Source organism: Salmo trutta, chromosome 4 (assembly GCF_901001165.1).
Source record: "Salmo trutta chromosome 4, fSalTru1.1, whole genome shotgun sequence".
Taxonomy (NCBI): Eukaryota; Metazoa; Chordata; class Actinopteri; order Salmoniformes; family Salmonidae; genus Salmo; species Salmo trutta.
In genome coordinates, this window is record NC_042960.1 from 32,946,804 (window position 1) to 32,958,961 (window position 12,158).

The 12,158-nt window shown below is 40.8% G+C and overlaps 1 protein-coding gene and 1 long non-coding RNA gene across 3 annotated transcripts in view; one reads left to right on the forward strand and one right to left on the reverse strand.

Moving 5' to 3' along the window:
* Positions 1-3,051: 3,051 nt before the first annotated feature.
* LOC115191531 (uncharacterized) lies at positions 3,052-3,794 on the reverse strand. The gene is made up of 2 exons (XR_003877725.1): positions 3,204-3,794; positions 3,052-3,089 (listed from the first exon to the last, which is right to left on the reverse strand). It is a non-coding gene; the product is annotated as an uncharacterized LOC115191531 (long non-coding RNA).
* Positions 3,795-11,235: 7,441 nt separating this feature from the next.
* LOC115192252 (collagen alpha-1(XXIV) chain) overlaps positions 11,236-12,158 on the forward strand; it is a 183,011-nt gene continuing 182,088 nt past the window's right edge. Inside the window, exons 1-2 of one of the 2 annotated variants that reach the window (XM_029750545.1) lie at positions 11,236-11,601; positions 11,701-11,785. In XM_029750545.1, the coding sequence (XP_029606405.1) occupies positions 11,730-11,785 (56 nt within the window). In that variant the 5' untranslated portion in view covers positions 11,236-11,601; positions 11,701-11,729. Of the gene's footprint in view, positions 11,786-12,158 lie in introns of both variants that reach the window. The other variant, XM_029750544.1, reaches the window with a different exon arrangement.

Below are 12,158 nucleotides of genomic sequence, written 5' to 3' on the forward strand. Positions count from 1 at the left end.
TATTTACAACTATTCAGACCCTTTACTCAATACATTGTTGAAGCACCTTTGGCAGTGATTAAAGCCCCAAGTCTTCTTGGGCATGACACTACAAGCTTGGCACACCTATATTTGGGGAGTTTCTCTCTTTCTTCTCTGCAGATTCTCTCAAGCTATGTCAGGTTGGATGGGGAGCGTTGCTGCACAGCTATTTTCAGATCTCTCCAGAGATGTTCGATCAGGTTCAAGTCTGGGCTCTGGCTGGGCCACTCAAGGACATTCAGAGACTTGTCCTGAAGCCACTCCTGCATTGTCTTGGCTGTGTGCTTAGGGTCATTGGCTGGTAGAAGGTGAACCTTCTCCCCAGTCTGAGGTCCTGAGTGCTCTGGAGCAGGTTTTCATCATGGATCTCTCTGTACTTTGCTCCGTTCAGCTTTGCCTCGATCCTGACTAGTCTCCCAGTCCCTGCCGCTGAAAAACATCCCCACAGCATGATGCTGCCACCACCATGCTTCACCGTAGGGATGGTGCCAGGTTTCCTCCAGACGTGATGTTTGGCATTCAGGCCAAAGAGTTGAATCTTGGTTTCACCAGACCAGAGAATCTTGTTTCTCATGGTCTGAGAGTCTTTAGGTGCCTTGTGGCAAACTCCCAGCGGGCTGTCATGTGCCTTTTACTGAGGACTGGCTTCCATCTGGCCACTCTAACATAAAGGCCTGATTGGTGGAGTACTGCAGAGATCATTGTCTTTCTGGAAGGTTCTCAAGAGTGTGCAAAGCTGTCATCAAGGCAAAGGGTGGCTACTTTGAAGAATCTCAAATATAAAATATATTTTGATTTGAACACATTTTTTGGTTATGATTCCATATGTGTCATTTCATAGTTTTGATGTCTTCACTATTATTCTACATTGTAGAAAATAGTAAAAATAAAGAAAAACCCTTGAATGAGTAGGTGTGTCCAAACTTTTGACTGGTACTGTACATCCTAACCAAAGCCAATCAAGGCAAGGATCACAGACTAAATGGCAACTGAACTGTCAAATGTCAATCATGTCATCTAACTCAACTGTACTGTGATTCAATCGATCTGAACAACCTTTCATGCCATGTACCATAATCTAGGTATAAATATATTAGCATAATGTATGACTGATCGATCACATTGAGCCCTCCCTCACGAAAACGTACTACTGAATTACTACTCATCAGTATTACACAAGATACACACAAAACCTACTAGTTTTACTACTTGATTGCTATTGAGATGTTTAGTAAAAAAGTAGTAGTGATTTATGTAGTAATTTAAGCAGAAATGAGTGGTAAAATTGACATTTCTGTGAACATTAAATATTTCCAATTCAAATCACTACATAATTCTTCCTGAATGACTACTGTGTAACTACTGAGCTTTTGGGTATCTACTACGTAAAATCTACACATTCCTACAAAATTCCTACCTACCGAGTGTGGTGTCAGGAAAATAACCTCACTCAATGTCAACAAAACAAAGGAGATGATCGTGGACTTCAGGAAACAGCAGAGGGAGCAGCCCCCTATCTACATTGACGGGACCGTAGTGGAGAGGGTGGAGAGTTTTAAGTTCCTCGGCGTACACATCACGGACAAGCAGCGCCTCTTCAACCTCAGGAGGCTGAAGAAATTTGGCTTGTCACCAAAAACACTCACAAACTTTTACAGATGCACAATCGAGAGCATCCTGTCGGGCTGTATCACCGCCTGGTACGGCAGCTGCTCCGCCCATAACCGGAAGGCTATCCAGAGGGTAGTGAGGTCTGCACAACGCATCACCGGGTGCAAACCATCTACCCTCCAGGACACCTACACCACCCGATGTCACAGGAAGGCCAAAAAGATCATCAAGGACAACAACCACCCAAGCCACTGCCTGTTCACCCCGCTATCATCCAGAAGGCGAGGTCAGTACAGGTGCATCAAAGCGGGGACCGAGAGACTGAAAAACAGCTTCTATCTCAAGGCCATCAGACTGTTAAACAGCCATCCCTAACATTGAGTGGCTGCTGCCAACATACTGACTAAACTCCACCCACTTTAATCATGGAAAAATGGATGTAATCAATTTATCACTAGCCACTTTATATTATATCATGTTTACTTACCCTACATTACTCATCTCTTATGTAGATAGTGTACGCTATACCATCTACTGCATCTTGCCATCTGATGTAATTAAATGTATCACTAGCCACTTTAAACAATGGCACTTTATATAATGTTCTCATACCCTACATTGCTCATCTTATATGTATATACTGTACGCTATACCATCTACTGCATCTTGCCATCTTGATGTAATGTATCACTAGCCACTTTAAACAATGTCACTTCATATGTTTTCATACCCTGCATTACTCATCTCATATGTATATACTGTACTCTATACCCATCTACTGCATCTTGCCTATGCCGTTCAGCCATCACTCATTTATATATTTTTATGTACATATTCGTATTCATTCCTTTACACTTGTGTGTATAAGGTAGTTGTTGTGAAATTGTTAGGTTATATTACTTGTTAGATATTACTGCATGGTCGGAACTAGAAACACAAGGATTTCGCTACACTTGCATTAACATCTGCTAACCATGTGTATGTGACAAATAAATTTGATTTGACATGTTCACTATTGAATTACTACACAATGCCTACACATTACTGCTGTATGCCTACTTAATCCCTATTGAATTATTACTGCAACCTGTGCATGTAGTGTTATCACTACTGAATTGTTCCCAATCCTTTTTCATTTCCTACATAAACCATTTTGAATTACTATTGAAAACTGCCACATGTACTATTGTTTGCCTATTCAAAATCACTATTGGCATCTTCTTTTCAGTACTATTACTACTAGACTAGTGCACATGTTATGTCTTCAAGTTTGTAACTGTACATATATCATGAAACAGTTAATAAAGAGCTTATAAAAACACTTTAATTAATTACATATTATGTTACATATTTACACCTGCTAATCCCTTTGAGGCCTTCTTCATTCAGCTTTTACTTAAGTATCTAAAGATCCTCTTCTTTGTTGAAGCCACATTTCTCCACCACATAACCTTTACCTTTTAGAAAATAAAGCCAAGCACAAGAGACAACCAATTATAAGCCATTATCAATCATCTGAGGTTGCCATAAGTCAGAGAAAAAACATTTGATAAACTATTTTGATTTCTTACCAACAATGGCCTCCAGTCATCTTTTGTCAAGGGCCTCCTTGGCAACAAGTCAAAATAGGTATGTAGAATGGGTAAGTATACTAAGATGAACATACTGTACAATTGGATGCAAACACATACTTATTACCTACTGTAGCATGACGAAAACAGAGGCTACATAGTCACATTTCAATGGGCTAGCAAACAGCTAGGCTAAACACAATACATCTCTATGACAACGGCTAAGACCATTTTGGCAAGCGATCTTTTTGATGTTGTAAAAAGTTATATAAGCGGATAAACAATGACATTAAAGTATTCATAAAACATAAAGGAAAGTTAAACGTACATATGGTGCCAGCATAAGGGCTATGAAAGACAGGATGATGAAGGATGTAAAATTAGTTCATTCGGGATAGTCAAACAGTAGCTAGCTAACAACAAACAACAACTTCCTGTTTTGTATTCTGCGGTCACGAGCACAGGAAGTGCAGCCACTAGATGCAATATAAAGAACGTCCACTAGGTGGGAGTAAAGCGTCTGGCTGAAGTTTTGCAGTTTGTTCGCTAACATTAGCAGTCATTGCATGCATTTTCTTCTTCTATGAATGTTAAATTGAAGGCCATATCTCACTTTATTTTTGAAGAATATGAATGTGATAAATACCTTACAGATCTTTGAACTATCTTACTTTATCAATATAAAATGTGAAAGATGTCTTGTTGTCATTTGATCATTTGCAAAGAAAAGATAAAGCATTTGAAGTAGGTTTGTACTCATAATTTATTATCCTGGACAAAACTATATTTTCTTATGTCCTTTGATTGAGAATAAAGGCGTCCGCATACACAGGTTCGGTTTGCTCCTAGCAGAACTCGGCTAGGCGACGTGAACGTCTGCGCTCGCATACTCCCTTAAAATACCTTCGCTTGAAAAACAAGAAAGCGGCAATATTACTGTTTGTCCCGTTCTCCAAATAGTCAGAATTAATCTATGATAACACAAGAAGTCTGTCATTAACGTTTTTGTTGAGGTGGTCTTAATCGCGCAATTTTACATCTAACTAAGATTTTTGGTGCAGTATTTCTGAAGTGAAAAAATGTGCATGAAAACTAGTCATCCGTCATAGAATGACAACAAACACTTAATTAAATAATCCCTACTGTTGACCAATCATCAAAGAAGGGGCGTAGACTTCGGAACTTCATCAAGCCTCAATCATTTTTTTTATTTTGCTGGAACAGCTGAAAAAAAAGCCTGCCGAACGCTACCGAACACCAAAATGAACAAAAACAGCACAACATGTCATCATTATATATGTGAACACTGTTTAAACAGGGAAGCATACAATAAGTTTAATGTACATTTTACCTTTTGGAATTATCAATGTTTGTCAACACACCATATAAGAGCAGGGATTATAGGCCTACAATAAGAGGGACTCCCATTTACAGTATTTGGAAACCAACAGAAGGGATGTAATTCTGCACTAGACAGGATTGGAAACGACATAATAGTGTTTAGGAGCTTTAAAGAGAGGAAGCAACACCAAAAGAGAAGGGATCGAATTTTACCCTACACAGAACTCGAAACACCATAATACTGTTTTCAACCTTTTCCGGGTAAATTTTATTTTTTAAATTATTTCACATTTATTTAACCAGCTAGGCTAGTTGAGAACAAGTTCTCATTTATAACTGCGACTTGGCCAAGATAAAGTAAAGCAGTGCGACACAAACAACACACAGAGTTACACATGGAATAAACAAACATGCAGTCAATAATACAATAGAAAAAAGTCTATATACAGTGTGTGCAAATGAGGTAGGATAAGGGAGGTAAGGCAATAAATAGGCCTTAGTGGCGAAATAATTACAATATAGCAATTAAACACTGGAGTGACAGATGTGCAAAAGATGAGTGTGCAAGTAGAGAAACTGGGGTGCAAAGAAGCAAAATAAATAACAGTATGGGGTGGGGATGAGGTAGTTGGATGGGCTATTTACAGATGGGATGGGCTATGTACAGGTGCAGTGATCTGTGAGCTGCTCTGACATCTGGTGCTTGAAGTTAGTGAGGGAGATATGAGACTCCAGCTTCAGTGATTTTTGCAGTTTGTTCCAGTCATTGGCAGCAGAGAACTGTAAGGAAAGGCGGCCAAAGGAGGAATTGGCTTTGGGGGTGACCAGTGAGATATACCTGCTGGAGCGCGTGCTACAGGTGGGTGCTGCTATGGTGACCAGTGAGCTGAGATAAGGCGGGGCTTTACCTAGCAAAGACTTATAGATGACCTGGAGCCAGTGGGTTTGGTGACGAATATGAAGCGAGGGCCAGCCAACGAGAGCATACAGATTGCAGTGGTGGGTAGTACATGGGGCTTTGGTGACAAAACGGATGGCACTGTAATAGACTGCATCTAGTTTGCTGAGTAGAGTGTTGGAGGCTATTTTGTAAATAACATCGCCGAAGTCAAGGATCGGTAGGATAGTCAGTTTTACGAGGGTATGTTTGGCAGCACGAGTGAAGGATGCTTTGTTGCGAAATAGGAAGCCGATTCTAGATTTAATTTTGGATTGGAGATGCTTAATGTGAGTCTGGAAGGACAGTTTACTGTCTAACCAGACACCTAGGTATTTGTAGTTGTCCACATATTCTAAGTCAGAACCGTCCAGAGTAGTGATGCTGGACGGGCAGGCAGGTGTGGGCAGCGATCTGTTGAAGAGCATGCATTTAGTTTTACTTGCATTTAAGAGCAGTTGGAGGCCACGGAAGGAGAGTTGTATGGCATTGAAGCTCGTCTGGAGGTTAGTTAACACAGTGTCCAAAGAAGGGCCAGAAGTATACAGAATGGTGTTGTCTGCATAGAGGTGGATCAGAGAATCAGCAGCAGCAAGAGTGACATCATTGATGTATACAGAGAAAAGAGTCGGCCCGAGAATTGAACCCTGTGGCACCCCCATAGAGACTGCCAGAGGTCCGGACAACAGGCCCTCCGATTTGACACACTGAACTCTGTCTGAGAAGTAGTTGGTGAACCAGGCAAGGCAGTCATTTGAGAAACCAAAGCTGTTGAGTCTGCCGATAAGAATGTGGTGATTGACAGATGGGGCCACAGTGGATGGGGCCACAGTGTCTTCTGATCCCTCCTGTCTCAGCCTCCAGTATTTATGCTGCAGTAGTTTATGTGTCGGGGGGCTAGGGTCAGTCTGTTACATCTGGAGAATTCTCTTGTCTTATCCGGTGTCCTGTGTGAATTTAAATATGCTCTCTCTAATTCTCTCTTTCTCTCTTTCTTTCTTTCTCTCGGAGGACCTGAGCCCTAGGACCATGCCTCAGGACTACCTGGCATGATGACTCCTTGCTGTCCCCAGTCCACCTGGCCATGCTGCTGCTCCAGTTTCAACTGTTCTGCCTGCGGCTAGGGAACCCTGACCTCTTCACCGGACGTGCTTGTTGCACCCTCGACAACTACTATGATTATTATTATTTGACCATGCTGGTAATTTATGAACATTTTAACATCTTGACCATGTTCTGTTATAATATCCACCCGGCACAGCCAGAAGAGGACTGGCCACCCCTCATAGCCTGGTTCCTCTCTAGGTTTCTTCCTAGGTTTTTGGCCTTTCTAGGGAGTTTTTCCTAGGGAGTTTTTCCTAGCCACCGTGCTTCTTTCACATGCATTGCTTGCTGTTTGGGGTTTTAGGCTGGGTTTCTGTACAGCACTTTGAGATTTCAGCTGATGTACAAAGGGCTATATAAATACATTTGATTTGATTTGATTTGACAGAGTCGAAAGCCTTGGCCAGGTCGATGAATACAGGTGCACAGTACTGTCTCTTATCGATGGTGGTTATGATATCATTTAGATGCACCCGGACTCTGGCAAGGTGTTACAAAAAGTGATGTTACACCACACTATGTCATGTTTCAGAGCACCTCAGGATGAATGTTTCACCCATGTGTTTCAATACTCCAGCAAATGTAAGATTTCGTCTCCTGTTAGGTGGTGGCAGCTCAGTTGTCGCTAGTTTTAGTGTTTACAAAGCACTTTATTTTAACAGTGTAGTACCCATATAGGTTGCCACCATCGGCTCTGGGCTCATATTTGTCACACTTGCACCTTTTTGATATTTGCCTCTCCAAAGGCCACGAAACAACATGTTTCATTGCACATAATGAGTCTTATTATCAGAGTTATTGACCTCACAATAAGCCAGATTCAAGTAACTTCCATTACAGTTTTGTGGCGCTGAAACGTGAAGCGGCAGCCAGGCGCAATAAATCTGGAGGTGAACAGCACATGGTGCTGAAATTAGGCTAATTCAAGTAATTCATTTCAAGTTTTCATTTTAATTTGAATTAACTAACACGAGAGCTTTTGTTGGAACCTATTTCTTCCTTATAGGAAATAAGAGGTAGGGCTACCTGTTTGACAGATTAAATTATAGGCTATCCATTGATTTGTCTGCCAATTACTCTAATAGTGTCACCACTCCTTAAATACCTGTGTCCATGAAGGGCTTGGTGTGTTAAGTTAAAACCAGTGCTTGAATTGACAGGGTAGGCCTATGAGGGTAAGCCATGGCCTACTTTTTGTTTAAGATAATGGCAAAAACCATACCCCTTGTTAGTTTAAGACAGCGTTTCCCAAACTTGGTACTCGGGACCACAAGAGGTGTGTAACCGGTGTGAAATGGCTAGCTAGTTAGCGGGGTGCGCGCTAATAGCGTTTCAATCTGTGACGTCACTCGCTCTGAGACCTTGACGTAGTTGTTTCCCTTGCTCTGCAAAGGCCGAGGATTTTGTGAAGCGATGCTTCGTGGGAGGCAGTTGTTGTGTGCAGAGGGACCCTAGTTCGAGCCCAGGTAGGGGCGAGGAGAGGGACGGAAGCTATACTGTTACAGGTCTACGTTTTGTTTTTTGCCATTAGTTGATTATTTGAATCAGCTGTGTAGTGCTAGGGGGGAAAAAAACTAAACGTGCACCCCTTGGGGTCCCGAGGACCGAATTTGGGAAACACTGGCTTAAGATTTTGAAGAAACTAAAATGGATTCTGATTATATAAAGCGATCTATACCAATGCTTTCTCTGTGACACTTTATGCTAGAATCAAAATGCACAAGAAAGACATATCTAATGCAAATGGGGATATCTTTGGGTCGTCTCTATGACATTCAGAGGTTGAGCTATAAAGTTATATAGCCGAGAAGTTAAAAAATATACTTTGCTTGGGATGTAATCTAATAGGCCTACAATGTGTAATTCTGCTATCAATTGAGCAATTCACTTTCTGTAAAAGAGATGTTTAAACCCAGGCCACTTTTAGGAACGCACTCATAATATCAGTAAAACGTATGTAATTCCCAGTTCATGCTACAAAACCAACTTTAGGTTTTAAAAATAGGTTATTGTTAACTCAATTCAATGACGTACAGTAAGGCCTCGTTGGCAGAATAGATGGATGCAGTTCAATGGATGATTCATATTATTTCACCAATACATTTCTTAGTAGTCAAAAAAATATTGCTATCAGATTGTAAATCCCAGCTGGCCTGGTACATCGTTTGCTGCCTCCACCCATTCAGAATGCTCTGTTTTAATTTCAATGACTCAATATTTTGGATCATAAACAGCTGAATATAACTAAGGCTGGGAATGTGAATACAATCAAACTAGCAAGGGCAATGATCACACGTCAGTCATAATGTGGCTAATAGGCTAGCGTATCTTTATGTAACTATTAATTAAGCAAGATAAAAACACAGAGCCTAAAGTTAGCTAGCTGCTGGGAGGGTGACATGTCATTTGAGGAGTGGGTGATTGATCTGTACTTTTTCCCCTCATATCGTTTTTCGGTGGCTACAGCTAGAGATCCAGGTATCATTTGGTTAGCTAGCTAGAAATGTGAATCGCTTTGCCAAATAGCTAGCTATGCAGAACATGAACGACTGTGATCCAGTTTTCATTTCTTGCGTTCGTAAATTCAGTCTGGCTATCTACTCCGACTTCAGAGCGCTCTCGTCTGTGTGCCAGAGCGCGCAATACCTAATACATGTACGAATGAGCAACACCGCTGAATATGACCAATGTCAGTAAATGTTGGCTAAAAGTAGCTAATTAAATTGTTGCCAGCAACACAGTCACTAATGCTTTAGATAAACAGTCTAACCAGCTCTGCTAGGGCGAGTAAAATGGCCAGAGTGAGGTGTTCTCTCATTTGTGTTTGGAAGTAGCTAGCAAGCTAGCTTAGACGCTTGACTGCCGTTGTGAGGAACGCTCAGATCAACCCCACTCCTCAACCCTCTGAATTTATGAACAGACAATCTGACAACAACGCTCTGAATTTACAAACACGCTCTGACACACTAGAGGCAATTTAGGACCGCACCCTTTGTTGTCAATCAAATGTATTTTGGCATCGATCAAATAGGTGGATAGGCAGGCAAGTTCCCATTCCGTTGTCAAAACGTGGGTTGGGACAAGCATGCATTGGCAGGCAAGCTGCAGATCGAGCAGGCTACTATTCACCATCTTTACCAGTGCAATTTTTGACGGCCAAGTAGTTGAAAAGGTTGGAGAGGGTTTATCTACTGTTACCTCATTAGATTTCAGCTAATCTCACTCTGGTTAGCATTAGTTGTTGATCGTGTTGTTGTTGTGCATAACTGAAGGAGAGAGAGCCTACCTTTTCATGTTTTTTTTATCAATAGGACCATAAAGATCCCAAATGTAAGAGGACTCCCGTGGTAAATGTGTAGAAATCCATTCAGGTGTATTTTGTGGCTTTATGAGAATGCGTTCTAATGATCTAAAGTCACGCAGTTGCTACTGGCGGTAAACACAGTCCAGTTCAAATGAATGATGGCAGGCCCATGTGGCAAATGGCTTATTTGCATATAGGCCTACTGTTGCTCTGATCTGCTATGGCACACCGGTCAGAGTAGACTCTGGTCTTGGACAAGACAGATGTTTTTATTGGTTTTATTAACTGCAGTGTCTATTAATTGTCCAAACGCACTGGCGTTTTCCCACTCTACATTCCTATAACATTTTCACAAATGCCTTACTTTACATCATTCCCAAACATTTTATAAATTCAAGAACGTGATATATGACCATTATACTATATACGTGAAAATGACCATATCTAAATGCTGACTTAGCAGAAAATACAAGTACAAATAAATACAAATAAGTGTCATATTCTTCCTATGGGTGTATACTGATTTTAATAAAATTACGTGCTGCTAAAATGCTGCCAGTTCCACTTAAAAATGTCCTGCATCGGGACTATGGGGTGGAAGGGTACATTTTGAAAGTATGCTAATGATTAGAATCATATGATGTCTTAGGTTGAATTATTTGCAAATGGTGACAGTTTCGTTGCAAACAAGCAACAAGACACTGGGTTGGCATCAGAGAAATGTGGCAAGATGAACGCATAGGCCTATCTCTGTCTATTCTTCCCTGAAACGTATGTTTTCATTATCCACCTTTTTTGGGGGACTTTTTGAGAGCGACATTTTTCATTGCAAGGAAGCTGATTGTTTTGAGCTAATAAAAAGTTGGGTACGCTATCTGTTTTTCCTTATTAATCAAGGCACAGAGAAATAGACATAGGCTACAAAAGTAATTTACGAGAGACATTATGTTATTGTCATTGATTTGATTATGTACTACCAGATGTGTTCAAAATAGTGTTCAAAATAGTGTAGATCTATTAATTTGGCAGCTATTATATTAGCTAGCCGATGTTCTGGCCACCCAATTATTAGCTTAGCAAAAGTGTGGTATTAAAAACTATAACAATGTAATGTAGCCTAATCCCAATGTAATATCACAACTCCCACTTCACTTCAATATATACTATTCTTAAAGGTTGGCTTATCGCCTTTGTGAGACCATACCGTTTAAATTGCATTTTTTTGTTACATTTAGGCTCTAACATTGATCATCAATTACATAAATGGATGGGGCATTGATCAGAACTGTGATGTCACAAGTCAGTATCGGTGAAATCTAACACTAGCTGCTACTTGGGATGAATACGGACGGCTCCTCATGTATCAGTGCAAGTCAAGGCAAATGCAGAATCTACAGCCTGGAGGTTAATAAGAAGCTCTCTACTCTCTCTGTCAGTTGGAGACCACTCAATAGAAAACATCAGACTCGGATACCTCTTATGCGCACTGTAAATACCACATTTAAATATTGTAATTATTTGGCGCACTGCTCTGCTCTTCATACATTGATTCATATTTACAGTCATTACTTGCGTGCGCACCTCTTTGGTAGGTGGAGAGAAAATAATAATCACTCTCCGCGAACCCCAAAGCAAAGGAGTTGGGAGAAAATTTGAGTGAGTGGGAAAGCCGTGCTTGCTCCTTGGACTACATACAATGAAGAAATTCTAAGGTGGGAGTCTTCATTCATTTACGCTTCCTTTGGCTGTATGTAACCAAGGACTATCTCATGAACCGGTATCCTCTTGCGTGAAATTCTGTTTTCACTTAGAACTCTGCTTCCTGGACAAATGCATACAAATGCATTTAGGAGCCCAACGGACAAGGAGTGGACACGTTTCTCCCACAGCAATAACGTGAGTAAGAAATGAGCCTCACGGAAAAAGTCATAGCCTAATGTAAGACTATTCGATTGTAAAATGCAAATAGAAATATAAGTAATGCAATAGAAATGGATATGCAGTATGAAAAGTGCAATTTAACCAATTTTCCTTGACCAAACATAGGTTACACTTGCCTGTTCTGACAGGTCTGTGAGAGGAATCAGCTGAGTTTATTTAGCTTGTTGGCATTTTTCCATAAACTATAGAGAGTGCGCTGACCAGCACCAGCCTATAATAGCAAGTAGGCTTCTGTGAAGCAGAGATTGTAACTTGTTCGACACAAAGGGGAAACAATCGTTTCGGCTCAATTGGTTGTTGAAAATCTAATCGTAGGCAAAATTAATTC